The following is a 19,793-nucleotide window of genomic DNA, read 5'->3' on the forward strand; positions in this document are numbered from 1 at the left end:
CAGGGACTTACAGCAAACTGTTTTGGAATTTTTAACAGGTAAAAGATTATTGGGGAAAAATAATTCACATAAAAATGGAAAAATATATCATTTTGTATAATGTTCACAATGTTCACCAGTTTTCAGAAGGCAAAATTAAATACCTCAGATTATAAGCCCAATAACAAATAAAAGCTGTTTTATATTCTCTTTGCTTTCTTGATTAGTGAAATCTTCAATTTATAGTATTGTGAATAAGTGCTAACTGATTTACGAGTAAGATGTAGGATACAAAAAAACAAAAATTATTTTTAAATATTCAAAGCTATGGAAGAGTTTTGACTATCTTTACCAATGGCAGGAAGCTAAATACATTAATAATATTTTTAAATGATTTGTAGTCATTCATCTATATGTGATATTCTTCTATTTAAAGTGTATTTTCTTACCAAATTAAAGGTTGTCATAGGATATAATAAGTTTGCATACATAGCAGTATAGATTAGTTGAAGCTAATCTTTACATTCTATAGAATGTGACCCAAAAATATACTACTTGACAATGGACAGCCAACCTGGAACTGAACGTTTTTCACAGATCATCTATAATAGAATATACGTTCAAATGAGGAGTCCTGGCTAGAATGTTCAGTGATTATGACTCTAAATATTATAATTTATAAGACAGCATAAACTTTCCCTTGTAAAAACTATATTAAAAAATCAAATTCATATGCTATTCTTTTTTTTTTTTTTTAAACTAATTTGAGTGTCTTTAATCCAAGATAAGGAATTTGGAATTTATTCTTTTTTTTTTTCAATTTTTTTATTGTACTTTAGATGAAGGTTTACAGAACAAATAGTTTCTCATTAAACAGTCAGTACACATATTGTTTTATGACATTGGTTAACAACCCCATGAGATGTTAACACTCTCCCTTCTCGATCTTGGAGGACCTTTTTTTGGTGAAAATATACATAGCCAAAGTTACACCATTTTGAAAGTTTCTACATGTGCAATTCAGTGACATCAATTACATTCTTCCAGTTTTGCTGCTATTCTCACTATCCTTTTCCAAATTATTCCATCACTGTTATCTTCAACTCACTGCCCCCTAGGCTTCCCATCAAACCTTTTGAGTTGCTATTGTCAGTTTGATCTCACATAGATGATTTTTTTTTTGTACCTTAGATGAAGTTTGCAGAACAAATAGTTTCTCATTAAACAGTCAGTACACATATTGTTCTATGACAATGGTTAAAAACTCCACGACATGTCAACACTTGGGTTCCCTATCACCAGCTTTCCTGTCCCCTCCTGCCTTCTAGTCCTTGTCCCTGGACTGCTGTGCCTCGTTAGTCCCATTTTGTTTTATGAGGCAATCCAATCCCTGGCTGAATGGTGAACTTCAGGAGTGACTTCACCACTGAGCTAAAAGGGTGTCCGGGAGCCATACTCTCGGGGTTTCTCCAGTCTGTCAGGCCAGTAAATCTAGTCTTTTTTTTTTGTGAGTTAGAATTTTGTTCTACATCCTTTTCCAGCTCTGTCCAGGACCCTCTATTGTAATCCTGGTCAGAGCAGTCAGTGGTAGCCAGGCACCATCTAGCTGTACTGGACTCAGTCTGGTGGAGGTGGTGGTAGTTGTGGTCCATTAGTTCTTTGGACTAATCTTTTCCTTGTATCTTGTTCTTTTCATTCTCCCTTGCTCCGGAAGCGGTGAGACCAGTGGAGTATCTTAGATGGCTGCTCACAGGCTTTTAAGACCCCAGACACTACTCACCAAGGTAGAATGTAGAACATCGACTTTATAAACTGTTATGCCAATTGAGCTAGATGTTCCCCGAGACCATGGTCCCCACAGCCCTCCACCCAGCAATTCAGTCCCTCAGTGATTTTAGATGTGTCTATGGAGCTTCCCTGACCTTTCCTTGTACAAGTTGTGCTGGCTTCCCCAGTATTGTGTACTGTCTTACCCTTCACGAAAGTTACCACTTATCTATTGTCTGTTTATTCCCCCCGCACCCTCCCATCCCTAGTAACCAACAGATTGTTTCTTTTTGTGTGTAAACATTTACATGAGTTTTTACAGTAGAGGTCTCATACAATATTTGTCCTTTTGTGATTGACTCATTTTACTCAGCATGATGTCCTCCAGTATCATCCATATTATGAGGTGCTTCACAGATTCATCATTGTTTTTTATCATTGCTAATACTCCATTGTGTTTATGTACCATAGTTTGTTTATCCATTCATCTGTTGATGGCCATCTAGGTTGTTTCCATCATTTTGCTATTGTGAACAGTGCTGCAATGAATATGGGTGTGCGTGTGTCTATTCATGTGACCGCTCTTATTTCTCTAGGATATAGTCCTAGGATTGTATTTTGTAGTGCTTTTTTTGTGGTGCTGACATTTTTCTTTGTTCCTCTTACTCACCTGTGCTGAGTTCCTTTTGTTCGTGGATTTTTTTTTTCATTTCTTTTGTTTTTGTAGGTTTTGTTTTTCCTGAGACTTTATGTTTTTCTTCTTTATTTTGATGAGTAGGTTTGTTAGCTTTCTTTGTGGTTACTTGAAATTTACCCTTATCTTCCTAGATTTGAACCAGTCTATTATTACTTCGTATCACTTTGCCTTCCTCTCCGTTAGAAGGTTCTATACCTACACCGTTTATTCCCTCTTTTATTGTTCTGATGCCATTGTCATTTACAGATTAACCTCTCTAGTTCCCTGTTGTAACTCTTTTGGCTTTGCATAGTCCTTAAGAGTTCATTTCCTAGGTTGGTATCTTGCTAGTACAATCCTGTGTCCTAGATTCAGCCTGTGGTCTGATGTTGTTTGTTCTCAGATCAAAAGACTCCCTTTAATATGTCTTGTAAGTTTGGTTTGATTTTTACATAGTCCCTTAATTTCTGTTTATCTGGAAATGACCTAATTTCACTATCATATTTGAACAAGAGTTTTGCAGGATATATTATTCTTGGCTGGCAATTTTTTTCTTTCAAGGTTTTATATATGTCATCCCATTCCCTCTTGCCTACATGGTTTCTGCCGAATAATCCGAGATTAGTCTTATGTTTCTCCTCTGTATGTGACTTTTTGTTTTTCTCAAGCTGCTCTCAGGATTCTTTGTCTGTCTTTGGTTTTAGCAAGTGTGATTATGATATGCCTTGGTGATTTTCTTTTGGGGTCTATCCTATTTGGGGTTCGTTGAGCTTCCTGGATGGTCAGCTTTTCATTTTTCATGATATTGGGGAAGTTTTCTGTCAGCAATTCTTCAATGATCCTCTCTGTGTTTTCTGATTCTTCCCTTATTCTGGAACTCCGATCACTTGCAGATTTTTGCTTTTGATTGTATCTCACATAATTTTCAGGGTTTCTTCATTTTTCTTTGTTCTTTTTTCTGATTTTTCCTCAAACAGAGTTGTATCTAAGTGTTTGTCTTCAATTTCGCCGATCCTGTCTTCCATCGTTTCACACCGTCTCCATAGCCCTTCTATGACACTGTCCATTTCTGAAATCTTGTCATTTATCTTTTGGATTTCTGATTGTTGTTTTTGTATGATTTCTAGTTATGAATTTATTTTAGCAGTTTGTTCCTGTATTATTTTCTTGAATTCTTCCATTTTTCTGTATTTTCCATGAGTTTGTCTGTCTTTTCCATGAATTTGTCTATTTTTTCCTCATTTTTGTCTGCTTTTTGCTTCAACTCTTGGATAATTCCAAATATTAGAGATTTGAATTCCGGATCAGTTAGGTCTAGTGCCTTTTCTTCTACTGGAAGGTCATCTGGTGTTTTATTTTGGTGCCTGCTGGAACCGTTCTGTCCTGTTTTTGTAAATGTTTTGATATTGTCTGCTTTTTTCGGGGCATTCAGTGGTTATTTTCCTCATTTATTGATTGTAAATTTGTTTGTTTTGTCCTGCTTTTTGTTTTATTTGGTTATGTCTGAGCAGGCGGGCTGTGCATTCTTTGTTCTTTGCTCATCTGTGGGCATGAAACTTCACCTCCTTCTCCAATGTGCAGGATCAGTCACTCAGGTATGGTACAGCAGGGCAGGTCCAGCTGAAGGGGAGTTGCTGGGATGAGTTGTTTGTGGCATGTACCAGGACTGACAGTGCGGACCAGGAATCAGTGCAGGGCAGGTTCCAGTAGACCATGCCTGTGCTGCTTGGGAGTATGATGTTCAGCACACGGTGCAGGTAGGCAGGAAGGAGGGGGTAGATTGTGATGTGGGGAGCTAACATGGATATGGAAAAGATGAGAGAGAGGAGAGAGGATCAGGAGCCAAAAATATACACACAAACAAAAAAGAGTGCTAAGGGAGCTTGCTGTTGGAGTGAAGAGATGAGAAACAGAAATGAGGAAAAACAAAAAGAAAAAAAAAGAAAAAGGGTAAGAGAAAAATATGAATAACTTGAGAAACTGGAAATGAAGAAGGACAGAAAGGGAATAAGAGAGAAGAAAACAAAACAAAGAACCAAAAAAAAGAAAAAAGAAAAGCCCCCAGGGATGTCCCTGTGCTTCTGTGCAGAGTAAGGGAGTAGCTTCCAAGCCATGTGGTACTGTCCGGCTAGAAGAAGCTCCCAAGCCGAGAAAAGAAAAAGAAAACAAACAAATCAAAACAGAACAAATCAGAGCAAACAAACAAAAAAAGTCCTGGGGGCCCCACCAGCATGGAGGCACGGCCGGGAAGCAGTTTTATATTCAAGTCGTGTTTCTCAGGCTTTCAGGAAGAAGCAAAGATGGTGCAAGGAGCCAGGTATTTGAGAGAGAGGAGGGGGAGGTGTTGAGAGGTAAGGAAGAAATCTAAAGAGGCAGAAAAAAGCAACACCAGCAGCCAACAAAAGGCACTCAGTGAGCTGACCAGTGTGGGCGGGTGGAATCCAAGCGACATCGGGGTGCAGCTTGTGTTTCCCAGCCAAGAGACTGTGACTGCAGGGAGCAGAGGAAGCTAAGTGAGGGTGAAGAAGGATGGGGGGTGGGAAAGAATATATCACTGGTTACTGGTTGTTCTGTCTCCTGCTGGAAGCTCTGTGAAGCTGCTTTCTCATACCGCCTGTTTGCTGATCTCTGATACATGTCCAAGATGGCAGATCCGTGCTGCGTTAGCTGATAGGGGACCTCTGCGTGTATCTCTCCTCGCTCTCTGTTCTCAGTCAGTTTCTTATTCCATTCAGTGCTTGGCTGAGTTCTTTACCTCTTCATTTGATGCTTAGGGTTGCAGGATTGACATGTGACTCCGTTTGACTTAGTTTTTCTGATCTTTGCCACAGAGAGATGGTGTGGCGCTTCTCGATTTGGAATTTATTCTGAGGGCCACATTTACTAATTTTAGAAGAAAAGTTTTAAAATTGTTGATATTTTATGTTTTCATAGCTACTTAGATTCTTAACCATAGTTAATACAAACAAGCTATACACACACACACACACACACACACACACACACACACATAGAGGTACAAAATGCAAAAAGTAACTGGAGACAGAGCCATATGTTATAGGGGAAGCTTTGAATAATTTCCAGAAGGGCCTGTGTTTTGCACATTGAAGTCTGCCATAAGGGTAGTAATTTGAGTAATACATAAAAGGAGGATTGATTAAGCTGTGTGCTTTAGAAAATTGGGAACGGTACATACATTTTATTTCTCACAATGAACTTTGTAGAACTCGGGGCAGATAATAAAGCAAGTAATTGCATATCCATGGAGTCACTCGTGTTTTAACTGAATGTGGTATTGTGCTGGGTGAAAATACAAGCTCGAATGCTTGTCTGAGATCTTAAGCAGGTTGCTGCCTGTTGCTCACTGTGCCCCTCCCCTCCTTTATTTTTAACCCAAAAAGATTAGTTGAGAATAAAAAAAGGAGTCAATACCCACCTCTTTATTTTTGTTTCTTTCCCATGGAGTAGAAGCAAGATGTTGGCAGCATTTTGATGCAAAGATAAATACATGGAGATAAAATAACATTATGCAGCATCCTACTGCATGGCAAATTATCAGGACCCATTTCATGTATGTCCCTTGCTTTTCTTGATTTGTCATTGTTTGAACTTTTTTCTGGCTACTTATTATCTCTCTTGGACTTGTGCTCCACACTCTTATGTGTTCATCAGTTCCCACCCTGACCCAACTGGGCACCTAATTCCTCTCCTTAGACTTGTACTTTTCATTGTATTAATCAATTCTGGCCGTAGACATTTGATTTCCATGCCTAAATTCAAGTTATTAATATGTATGTGTGTGTGTTTAAACAGTTTTATTGAGGTATTTTTATAATCTCAGTTCATACTTCTGTCCCTTTGGGTTGGCCCCACCCTTTGATTCTTCAGCCTCACTCATTTGAAACTGACCCTGAGGCTTACCCATTGCAGCTCTTCAGCTTTCTTCACCAGCGTCACTAGCTACATACACTTAGTCCCAAACTCAGAGATTAGTCCCCTTCGTCTTGTCCCTGTCAGTCCTGGCACGTGGCCTGTGACACAAATGAGGCATGCTGATGTAAACTTTCTCTCATCTTAGGGCATTTTTTCAGTATAGAAGCAGTATAGAACTGTATATTTATCTATGTGACAGTTCTATTCTGTTACATGGGGTCGCTATGAGTCAAAGTCGACTCAGAGGCACCTAACAACAACTATAGATATAGTATATAATGTTAATTTCTATATGTGTAACTTGAATTCCAAATTTTTCTCTGTGAAAAAGAGCTGAATTTTACTGAGTACTTTTAAATTATAAAACAGCTATAAAGAATTAATTTTGGCTTTCTAATTTTCTAATTTATTTATCAAATAGGTACCAAAAAAGTTGTCAATATTTAAATATCACAATCATCACATTGGTTTGGTGGTTCCTAATGAACTGGGCCATGCTCTGTACATAATTCTGTACTAAAATATTATGCTTATATTCTGACTATATGTAAATGTACTTCACTACCATATTTTAAGTAGTAATTCTTCCAATTAATCCTAAATTATATATTGGCTATAGTTCTAAACAGCTTTCTATGAAAAAGATTTTTCTGATAGAGCCCTTACCTTGAGGAAGTTTGACTTTAGTTTAAAAAAGAATCTACTCTGTGTCACCAGTATACTGAGGAGATGTGAAATGAAAAATTTTGTATTCATAGCAAAGCAAAATTCTTGTAAATTGCTGAAACACGAAATAAACTTTTTTATTGAAATGGGTTTCTTAAGAACATAAATGTGTAACGTAACTTCCCAAACTTGTTAAACCATAAAGAACCACAGCGATTTCATAACATGAAGCATAGTGTGTATAAAACTATGTAGCATAAAATGTTCCGCTGCTGTGGCAGCAAGAATATTCCAGGAGACATTTTCATAAATCTTAAAGTAGTTAACCTGTTTCTATGATCTTCCTCTTTCCAATTACCAAAATAGCAGGGCCTGACTTCAAATCTTTTTGCAGTTTATAAGTTTCCTGCAGTTGACACTGTACATTTTGAGATGGTCTTTTTTTTTTTTTTTCAAAGTATATTTTCTGGAGAGAATGGATATGATATTGTTCAGATTAAGAGTGCCCCTTCATAAATTTTGTTTTATTTGATTCCTACAAGAGTGAAATGAAGTGAACAGGATAAATAATATCAGAATTTTGGGGGGGGGGAACAGAAACATAATATAGTTATATGTATTTGTTCATGGCCACAGGTCTTAATAATTTTCATTTGGAATATAATCGGGAAATGGCCTGGCTTTTGGCCTCACCAAAGTGGACGATCTCCACAGGGGTGAAATGAAGAAATTCAAACTGTGTAAAAAAAGTTTGAGGAAAAGTGGGCAGATTGGAGAGTTTTGGGCAGGGGTGCATTTTGAAACATTATTAGACTGCATATTTGAGTATATGCTTACTTTTCATAAATGACTTTTGAGTTAAAAGTGTTGGTGAGAAATAATTATTTTTGTATGTGTTGGAGGATTTTTTTCTTGTAAAAAACAAATAAATTCCAAAAGAGCATTTATACTAGTACCTTTATACAAAACAAAACAAAAGAAAAAAATCAAACCCATTGCTGTCGAGTCAATTCCCGCTCATAGCGACCCTACAGGACAGAGTAGAACTCCCCCATAGAGTTTCCAAGGAGCAGCTGGTGGATTCAAACTGCCAACTATTTGGTTAGCAGCCAGGCTGTTAACTACTGCAATGCCAGGGCTCCACCTTTATACTACTATCAAAAAAGTTAAAAAAGAATAAAAAGAATATCACCATTATTTATTCAACAGGTAATTTAATTAAGGTCAGTGTCTTAGTCATCTAGTGCTGCTATAACAGAAATGCCACAAATGGTTAGCTTCAACAAAGAGAAATTTCTTTCCCACAGTCTAGTAGGCTAGAAGTCCAAATTCAGGGTGTCAGCTCCAGGGGAAGGCTTTCTCTGTCAGCTCTGGAGGAAGATCTTTGTCATCAATCTTTCCCTGGACTAGGAGCTTCTCTGCACAGGAACTCCAGGACGAAAGGATGTGCTTTGCTCATGGCACTGCTATCTTGGTTGTATGAGGTATAAGATAAAAGGTGGTGCAAGCGACACACCAGGGAAACTCCCTTTGCATTGGATCAGGGATGTGACCTTAGTAAGGGTGTTACAATCTCACCCTAATTCTCTTTAACATAAAGTTACAATCACAAAATGGAGGACAATCACACAATACTGGGAATCATGGCCTAACCAAGTTGACACATAATTTGGGGAGACACAATTCAATCCATGAAAGTTAGCTAAAAGTTGATTTTTATCTATTCTGAAGACTTTTCCTATATAGCAGTATATTTTGAATAAAACTTTGTTTAAAAGTATAAAACTTTGATATCTAATTTAAGAATAAAACACAAGTTTATGGAAAGTTGTGTGGAACTACTGTTTTATATGGAGTAAGAAAGACCAAACAATTTATATCATGTTAAAATGGATTTGGGTTGCATTTGTAAACTGATATTATGGATGAAGGTTATAATGTTATATGTTATTGTTGGGTTCTGTCAAGTTGATTCCAACTCATAGCAACCCCATGTGTGGTGGGTAGAATAAAATTCCCCACCAATTTAGTAAAAATTAAAGGCAAGTACTACTCCTCAGACCCAGGCAATATAAGTCCTACTCTGCTTTGAATAAAATATATGACAGCTTTTAAAACTTAAAGTGCCAGAGACATATTAAGATTCAATTTTTTCACCTTTTCTTAGCTGACTTCTGAAAATAAATGAGGCCCAATATCTTATTTTGACAGATTTCTAATTAATGTGTTTGGTGCATGCATTTATGACTTGCACTGCATTTTATGTTAGCACTTTTTTAAAGCACACTTAATTGTTTCATTTTCTTTATTGATAAGAATGACTACAAGTTAACTTTTCCTGACTAAAAAACCCAAGCCCATTGCTGTTGAGTTCACTCTGACTTGTAGCGACCCATGGGACATAGTAGAACTGCCCCATAGGGTTTCCGAGGAATGGTTGGGGGATTTGAACTGCTCACCTTTTGGTTAGCAGCCATAGCTCTTAATCACTGTGCCACCAGGGCTCCAACTTTTCCTAAAGATAGTGGTAAGAATGTGAATATAGTGAAGTGGCATCTGTCATAATAATGAGCAGCTGTAGGTTAAATGGATCTAAAGCCATTATTATTGGGTTACTACTGTAGATTCCTGTTGTTGTTAGGTACCATCCAGTTGGTTCCAACTCATAACGACCCTACATACAACAGAAGGAAACACTGCCTGGCCCTGCGCCATCCTCACAATCATGGTTATGCTTGAACACATTGTTGCAGCCACTGTGTCGATCCATTTCATCAAGGGTCTTCCTCTTTTTTTGCTGACCTTCTACTTTACCAAGTTTGATGTCCTTATCCAGGGACTGATTCTTCCTGATATGTCCAAAGTATGTGAGACATAGTCTCACCATCCTTGTTTCTAAGGAGCATTCTGGTTGTATTTCTTCCAAGACAGATTTGTTCGTTCTTTTGGAAGTCCATGGTATGTTCAATATCCTTCACCAACACCACAATTCAAAGGCATCAGTTTTTCTTTGGTCTTCCGTAGTCATTGTCCAGCTTTCCCATGCATATGAGGCGATCGAAAACATGGCTTGGGTCAGGGGCATCTTAGTCTTCAAGGTGACATCTTTGCTTTTTAACACTTTAAAGAGGTCTTTTGCTGCAGATTTGCCCAATGCAATGAGTCTTTTGATTTCTTGACTACTGCTTCCATAGGTGTTGATTTTGTATTCAACTAAAATGAAATCTTTGACTATAGACTCCTAGTGTCCCGGTTTGCTCTCTTGTTCCCCACTTTCCGTTTCCACACATCAGCCAAAGAGAGCTTTATAAAAAATACCAATCATATACTACTCCCTATTTAAAGCCATTCTGTGAACTTAGGCTAAACCTCAGCTATGAGGCCCTGCATGATCTGGGCCTTGCCCTCCTCTTGCTATTCACCCATCCTCAACACAGTCCTCCTTGCTTGCCATCTTCAGTCACCCCATCCTTCTTCATGTCCCTTGAACATGCCAGTTTCTCTCAGCCTTGGCTATTGCAGTTACCCATGTCTGAGACTATCTGCCCCCAGATTATCCTAAAGATGCCTCCCTTTTGCCATTCTGGTCTCAGCTAGAATATCATGTTTTCAGTGAGGACTCCCCTGACCACCTCACTGAAAAGAACACTCTTCCTCCAATCCTTACTGTATCTCTTTGTTATGTTTTCTTTGTAGCTGAGTTATTTTATTTGCTTATTTTTTTGTTGTTATCTGTCTCTCCCAATTCAGATGTAAGCTCCCTGAGAGCAATGCCCCTGTCGATTTTGCATACCATACAGTAAGCTTTCAATACATATTTGTTGAAATAATGAGAAAAAAAGAAGATACATGTTAGAATGTTCTATAAATCCTGAGGTGCATCCAAATACAAGGTAATTATTAGTTGAGCAGCAGTCCGGCAACACTTAAATATCTTTGTCCTTTTGAGCTGGATAAAAGCATATGTGATGTGTGAGTGTGTGTTGTTTTTAAGGACAGGTAGATGAGTGATCACCTTATGTTCATGGGGCACACATTTTGATATTGATTTATTTTCAACCCACCGTGCATCTTCTGTGTTGGAAATAATTAGAGCCTGTGAATTGAAGTGAAGGAAATATTTTACAATCATGAATAACCTCAAGTGAAGACAAGGGTATCTAATTAGTCTTCCTTGTGACAATCTTTTTTTTTAGATTAATATTCTTCCCTTTAGAAAAAAAGTCTAACGGTGGTGTTTATGTCACCGACTCTTCTGATAATTAATAGGGTTCACTATACACCTACACATTTTCCCTCCAAAATACCTTTGTGTTACACTACCACTGGAAAGAACAATTTCAATTAGAGAGAAGATCTTTTGAAGTATATAACATGTGGTCTATTATGAGGAATGTGTTCTATTATAAAAGAGAAAATCTGTGTCAGAACATAATGTTTTATGTAACATGACTAGTATATTGTTTAACAAAACATTTTATGGATACTGCATCCAGACATGACTTGAAAGAAGCAGGATGTAGTATTCACCTACACTTTTTTTTTTCAATCCCGAAGAAGTTTTTCTGTGCTATTTTCACCCTAGTCACAAGCTTATTAACTTAGGAATGAGGTGACAGAGCCTTTGTCTTTGAATCTTGTAATTATAATTAATAGTAAGTTAAAAGGAAGCAGAAACCTTATATTCAACGTTTAAAGTAAAATGACTTTGTGGCACTTAGGGCAGGTGCCAGAAAGGAGTTAAGTAAGAGCTCATTGTTCTTATTAATTAGAACTTCTGAAAGACATCTGCGAGAATTAAAATTCCATTGAGTCGGAATCAACTCAATGACAACTGTTTTTTGTTTGTTTGTTTTTTATTATTACAAGAGGGCACCTATTTGTGGATAGAACTTGAGGAGAGGAATCATGCCATCTTCACCCTGGCATGCCCAGGGCCTCACAGGGCCTTTTCTCATGGTCAGCAACCACTCCTGCTGGGTGCAAACATAAAGGCAAGGGTAGGCGTGAGTAGGTACATACTGTTCACTGTTTCCCTCAGTGCATTCCTGAAAATTGTATCATGAAAGGAACAACCTAAACCTTCCTTATGTTCACTTGTATAAGTATTTATGGGAGCTACGTTTTTGTCAGGGGATTTGACATCAAATAAAACATAGCAAGGTTCAATGTCTGTCATAACCACAAGGAAACATCATTTACATATCTACAGTTTTAGGTAGTATGTTTGTTATCCATGTTCTTTAAAAGAGACATGTATGAACTATTGAAGTTAATTATATGAAGGTCCAGGTTACAATGAAGTACAATAATGTTGAATAATAATAATAGTAGCTAATATTTATGGATGGCTGATCAAGTTCAGATATATTTCTAAGAACTTTACATATATCAACTATTTTATCCTCACAACACCCCTATAAATCAGTCTTACTATTACTCCTTTTTCACAAATGAGGAAACTGAGGCTGAGAGATTACCTAAAGCAATCAGCTTTTAAGGTGTAGGCATGCTTCAAATCTAATCAGGCTGGCCTCAGGGACCCTGTCTGTTTTCATTATGATAGTGTTCACTGAGTTTTTATTGTGTGTCTAACACTGTTGTAAGCAATTTACGTGCATTAACCTATTGAACTCTCACAACAAACCTATGAGATCAATTTTACATTATTCCGTTTTTCAGATGAGAAATCTGAGTAAAGGCTGGTGAAGTAACATATCCAAGGAAACCTAACTAGTAAACACTGGAGCAAGAGTTCAAACTCACATACACTCCAGAGGCCATACTCTCCACACCATACAAAGGCCTTACACCAGGGGTTAGCAAACTATGGCCAACAGGCCAAATCTGGCCCTCCACCTGCTTTTGGTAAATAAGGTTTTGTTGGAACACAGTCTTTTTCATTAATTTACATATTGTCTGTGGCTGCTTTCATGTTACAACAACAGAGTTGAATAGTTGTGATAGAGGGCATATAGCCCACAAGCCTAAAATATTTACTATCTGACTCTTTACAAAAAAGTTCACCAACACCTGCTTTAGATCGTAAGTGCTCTGTTCTCAATCTTTGATTCATTCCTCTATCACCCTGTTTCTAGCCAGTGCTCTACCTCCAGAAAATAACAAGTAACGATAATCGTAACATTTCCATGTAGTTAGAAAATGACTAAAACAATAATCAGTTCTTTAGAGACTTCAAAATGCATCTTAACCAATATCCAAGACAGAAATAAGACAACATTCTGCCTGGATTCTGCTCTTATTGCTATCTAAAAAAAAGAAAGGGAAATTGATATTCTGAGCTAACTCTATTGAGAGGCATGGACTCTGGAGACAATCTGCCCAAGTTCATAACCTGGCTCTACTTCTTCTTGCTCCCTGACCTTAGAAGTAACTTAACTTCTCTTTGCCCCAGTTCCCCATTTGCAAAATGTATAAATAATGGTAGACTGAATTGAACGGGTATTGTGATCATTAAATGAGTTAATGCATGTGATTTTGGAATCAGGGGCTGACTTCTAGAAAGTGTTTGTTATTATTCTTTTTCTTCACATTTTTTCAAAAGACTGATTCAGAAATAAGCAGAATGGTTAAAGGTGAGACCTGGGTATACTGTGGAAATTCCCAGTAAAATAAAAGCCTATAAAAACCTGTTGCTGTTGAGTTGATTCTGGCTCATAGCAACCCTATAGGACAGAGTAGAACCGCTCCATATGGTTTCCAAGGAATGGCTGGTGGATTGGAACCACTGACCTCTCAGTCAGCAGCCGATCTCTTAACCACTGTGCCACCAGAGCTCCGAAAAAAAAAAGCCTATAGAACAAGATAATCAACAGTTATTAAATATTTTTCTACATTTATTATTTATAGAGTGCTCAATAAAAATATATGAATATGAAGTCAATGCCTTCTAACAACTTGAAGTATAACGCAAGGCTCATACTATTAACACGAAAGAACAAAATAAAGAGCCTATTAAGTGCAGCATGTGGCACATCAGAGCAGAAGCCTTATGAAGACAAGATTTCAGGAGGGTTGCTGCTCACCTAGTTTCCCCTACAGCACCAAAGCATCTTAACTGAAGAGTAGGGTCTTCTAACTATTTTAAGACTATTGTTTCATGTGGTACCCAGCTTTGACATATACCCTGACAATACCTAGAGGGGTCTTTAACTCAGGGTTTAATCATCACCAAATGGCTTAAACATTTATCAGGGATATCAGTGATCATCGCCAAGCTCTATAATGAGAATTACTGATGATTATAATACACACAATACTGGGAGATGGTAGATAAGGTCATGAGCTTCAGTGCTAGAAAGCTTTGGACTCGAGTTTGGCCTTCATCCTTTACCAAATACAGTTTGCATAATTTACATAATTTCTCAGCTTCTGTTTGCTTAGTCATAAAATAGCAATAGTAATAGTATCAAGATCAGTTAATCACATATTGGACAAATATGTTGTATAGCTACTATGTGTCAGTCACGGTTTAGATGTTGAGGATACAGCTATGAACAAAACAGACATAAAGCCTTACCCTCAGGAGCTTCTATTTCACTTCTGAGAATCAAGCATGTAGCACAAGGTCTGGCACACATTAAGTTTTCAAACAGTGTTAGTTATCATTACCACTGATGGATGATAATGATAATGATTACAAATGCCAGTTCCTCAATATAGAATTGGTAATAACACCGAACTGCTGTATCTGGGGAAATATTTCTGGTCCAAGGCCCTTAACTTGTGTTCCCCATCTTGGTCATATCCTATACAGATTGAGCTGAGCTGGAATGTGCAACTCTTGATTAAGGATTTTTATCATTATGACTCAGTCTTTGATGATGGGCTTATTCAATGAATAACTCAATAAAAGGTCTTTATCGACTGATTGCTATCAGAGTCTTAAGTTCTATCCTACATGTGCTGGAAATATTTCTGCTCACTTAAAGTCCATTTCATGGATGAAGTGAAATATTATAGTCTTTGAAGAGAAGAATATTGGTGCCTGATTGAAATTTTTGCAGAGTAATTTAAAAAAAAGCAATTTACAGATGAGAGAGATACAGAAAGGAGCCAGTGTTAGAAAAGGAATATAAGGGCAAAGCAACAAGCGAGTATGATCAGGAGGATCAGTTGATGGAGAGTGGAGCAAGTGCAGGTGGTATGGAGGAGGCCCCCAAGTGGAGGGGATGAGGAGAGTACAGGAAAACACTTATAAAACTGATTAGCCACCAGTGGGTTTTGTGTTTATATTTTTTCCCTTCTACAAATAGCTCCCTTCACAAAAGTCATTTTGGAAAGTTATCTTTCAAACTTTATAAAGACATCAATGATTTTAGTTATCTTCACTTAAAGAGGGTAATTTTTCATCTAGTCAAGTGTGCATGTGTCTGCCAGGAGAGCTATGAGCCAACATACATCATACTCAGTAGCTTCAAGGATTTGGTTTGCCTTCTTGTGTGTATTTGAATTTAGAATTCATTCCAATCTGACATTTTTTACCTCTCATCATATTTTTCATCTAATTAAGTTCTATAAATGTATCCTCTACCCAGTTTGAGCTGTAATAAATTCCTTTCCTGAATTGGCCTTCAGAAAGTCACAAACCAACATTATGATGAATTGCAAAATGAATAATTTCCCTTCCACTGTGTTTATTCTGAGCAGCAAAGTTCTGGAGAAAAATGAAACAATGTTTCACTAGAAAGAAGGCTCTGCTCATTGTGTATGTGGCTATGAGCGGGCTGCTTACAACACTAACCCAGCAGATTTCCAAAAGCTTAGGTATAATGCAGTAAAATAATTTTTTAGTTCATAATGTTGGTGTTCAATAGTATTAATGGAAAGGATCAATAATGAGAAAATTTTTTATTTTCATGTAAGCCCTGGAGTTACCCATAAAGGTATATATTGGGGCCATTATTTCTTTGGGAAAACTAAAGTCCGTACTGTAGAAGAAAGGATCAAGGCTACTAACAGAATGGACTGTATGAGAAATGAATGTGCAATTTCTATTTTTTAAGTCATTATTTGTTTTACTTCACTGCATAGGCTTGTAAATGTATTATGTGTCTGAGTTAAGATAACCAAGTTGGAAACAGAACAATTTGTTGCTAATGTTTAGGCTATTTTAATAGGTGCTTAACATTGGACACATTTGTTCCCATCACATCATAAGGCATAGACAAAACTCTATATAAATAAGATCAACGCATTGCATAGATAAAATACCAGACATTAACCCTGTAGACTCTTGATTTTAGAATAGGTTAGCTCCAATTATTTAAATCACCAAAATTATTATAGTCTGGTGCAAATAATAGTGCTTAATGTGTTAATCATTATTTTTACCTACTCCTTTCTCATTTCCCTCTATGCCTTTACAGAGTGGGAATTGCCTTATGTAGCCTGAATTCATTACCGTAATTTGTGTACTGCGCATTGATTGAAGCCAGTTTAAGTGGTATATTAGCACAGAATTTGAGTTTCTTCACTTTGTGTAGATAGTGCGCCATGGAGTTAATGTTTCATCTATAGTATTTATTACAGAACTGTGATAATGTGATTATGGTTCCTGTTCCTTTCCTGGATAATGCCTGGTTTAAGACATACTTTGGTCTGAAAAGAATTTTTATTTTCTACAATATGTAGAGCCACTGGCCCAAATATCCTAACACAGAATTGCCATAGATGTAACTTTCATTCTCTAAAATATTTTCTTCAAACCAGAATTAGACATGAGTGATCACTTAAACCAACCACAGCTTTTCACAAATGAGGAAAGACAAATATAGTGAAGTTAATTAGACTGATGGAGGTCAGAGTTCTAGCTACAGCCAGGATGTAGAACCTGGTACCTCTGATTTCTGGGCCAACACTCTATGAACTGTCCTGCCTTGCTAAAGAGGATAATTACTGCCATTTCATTTATTCACATTGTAAAGCCGTTTGCTGTCATCCCCTATAACTCGCTTCTCCTTCTCTCTCCTTGTACAGCATCGCCATGCATCCGCGCAAAGAAATCTTAGTGTCATGTGGCGAGGACCGCCTCTGGAAGTTGGTGGGCCTCCCAGAAGGCATAGTGCTTCTTACTGGATTGGGCCACACAGACTGGATTTCCGACTGTTGCTTCCATCCCAGGTCAGTACACTCAACTTCCTGGGCGAGTCTAATCCCTCCAGGGAAAGCGCTTGTTTGCTTCTTCCTCTCAGCTGGATTTGAGGAAGCTTTTCTCTCTGCAACACCACACCCTCCACTGAGTCTCTAAACATGTAGATAAACGTTCCTTTGGTTTTCATTATATTGACTTTAGATTGATTGCTTTTGGTATTTGGTATATGTATCACTTAGTCCACATGCTGATGCATTTAACAAGAGTAATAAGCTTCCTAGGACAAGCCTTGTTAATGTTCTTTGTGCTCACAAACTCTGACAAGGCACACAGATTTCTAGTCAATAATGCATGCCGGTGTTTACTTTGCCTCTGTCAATCTTGCAGATTTTCCCTTTAAAATTAAGTTATCTACCAAAAAGGATCAGAAGGCAGTGATCAATTTTTTTAAAAATTCAGTGACACTCGAGATATTAGAAAGAACAAAGCATTACTGAAAGCACTGAGCCCCGTGATTTTTAAAAGTCACTGAATTTTTGTGCCCAAAAGACCAAGGGCACGGAGGGAAGAAAATTGTTAAACATCATACTTCACATTTGTAGCATTCTTGGATCTGACTTTTTTCTAATACTCTCTGGCCTAATCACTTTTGGTGACCCATCATTCTTGTGCAGTTTCTAAGCTGTTCCATGGGGACACAAAAGTCTTTTTCCTTCCCTACCTCCCCCCAGCACACAGAACAAATGCCTTTTGATTCTGAATCTTAAGAAGTTAGTCAGGAAAACAAAACAGAGAGAGGAGACCTCTTAAATCAGGATTTCTGAGGTTTATGTCAAAGTTGATAGCATTTCCCATCCATCTTTAGCTTAGCAGCCAAAGATAATGCCCTATTGTCTGTAAACTTAATCATACCCAATCTCTGAACCAATAAGGCCTCCCCTAGAGTGTATATTATTTTATTTACTCCCCTTAAGAAGGTGGACGCCAGGAATAGGTTACTACTTCCATATCCAATGTGTTCAGCCATCAATCACCTCCTCTAAGAATCTTTCCTGAACATGTTTGGGTTAGTATCTGTCCTGGGTGAACTCCGAACCCCTTGGCCAACCACAATCCTTGAAGGCAGTAGGACATACTAATAAAGCTTGTGGGCTTTGACATCACACAAACCTAAGTTTTTATCTCAAGACTACCACATAATAGCATATGACCTTTGGTCCCTAGCATCCCCATCTATAAAATGAAGGTAAGAAAGAATTCACATGACAAGCCTGTTGTAAAACTTAACACATCCTATTGCAAACATGTATTTCCTTGTATATTTCTCTACCACCCTCTAAAAATCTCGAGGGTGATAATTCTTACTTCCTTACACAATGGTGGGTATATAATATGTGCTCAATTAATATCTGTCTAATAATTTTAAAATAATTAATATAGCTGGAAGAATCTAGTGTGTTCTGAGGCGAGAACCCTACTAATATTTACAAAATATTATTTAAAAAATAATAACTTTTTTTAAATTTAATTTTATTTGCTAATCATTTAACTTTAATAGACAAAGTTCTGCTGTATTATGTTTTCATCTTGGTTATTATACATGTCTATCTTAACAAATTTTGGCAAATTTTATATCTCATATATTTTGACCAAGCTTTTCAGTGATTCAACAACTTAAAAATATTCTTAATGTTCTAATAAGTATCTAGTGCCCTTATACTTCCCCCCAAGGCAACTTGCAATAGATTTTATCTAGATTAACTCTGTAATTAAAAAAAAAAAAATCTACTGCTTTGGATGAATGCTATTATTAATTCTGGTGGGTCGTTAGCCACAATATCAGCCTGTAAGTCACCATTGCCATTTTATATATGTATATATAAAATAGATTATTACATATTCAAACATGTAATTCTAATTATATATGTGTGTGTGTGTGTGTGTGTGTGTGTATGGAGCCGTGGTGGTGCAGTAGTTAAGAGCTCAAGCTGCTAACCAAAGGTCGGCAGTTTGAATCCACCAGCTGCTCCTTAGAAACCCTATGGGGCAGTTCTACTCTGCCTTATAGGGTTGCTATGAGTCAGAATATATATATATATTTCAAATAATTTCCTACAATTTTTGTTCTTAGGAAAACTATTTAGCTTCATGTTTGCATAAAATTCCTTATTTATTTATTTTTTTAGCCATCTTTGTCTTATCTTTGGTATAAATATCAATGGAATTAGAGTGAAAAAATAAATTATTTGGAAATCACTAGTTACAGAGAAGAGAGAACTAAGTTTTCGTTTATTTTTGATATTTTTTAAAATCATTGCAAAATATAATTTGTCTTTGGTACTAGATGTTTGAACTGAATGCATGAACATCTAGTGAATACCATATCTGGCCTATAGATAAACATAGCTGTGGCACCCTCTCACCTCTTAGCAACAAAAGTCCATCCTGCAAGCAGAGACAGCACAATTAGAAGTGCAGGCTATCACTTACGTAGCTGCTGGGCATACTAATCAGATTTCGATAATGCCACGTTACTATGGCACCCAGTGAATCAGAGATTTTCTCATTAGTGTTTGACCAGCACACAGACCTTTTAATAGAGCTTTCTGTTTTCCCACTCAATTACTGAAATTAAAATAAGGTGAGATACATCATTAT

At 37.2% G+C, this 19,793-nt stretch overlaps 1 protein-coding gene across 1 annotated transcript in view; it reads left to right on the forward strand.

Annotated features, from left to right (window-relative positions):
* SPAG16 (sperm associated antigen 16) overlaps positions 1–19,793 on the forward strand; it is a 999,944-nt gene that overhangs the window by 493,797 nt on the left and 486,354 nt on the right. Inside the window, exon 11 of the mRNA XM_004376284.2 lies at positions 17,021–17,164. Within this exon, the coding sequence (XP_004376341.1) occupies positions 17,021–17,164 (144 nt within the window). The remainder of the gene's footprint in view (positions 1–17,020; positions 17,165–19,793) is intronic.

The sequence above is a fragment of the Trichechus manatus genome, unplaced genomic scaffold, assembly GCF_000243295.1.
Source record: "Trichechus manatus latirostris isolate Lorelei unplaced genomic scaffold, TriManLat1.0 scaffold00041, whole genome shotgun sequence".
NCBI lineage: Eukaryota > Metazoa > Chordata > Mammalia > Sirenia > Trichechidae > Trichechus > Trichechus manatus.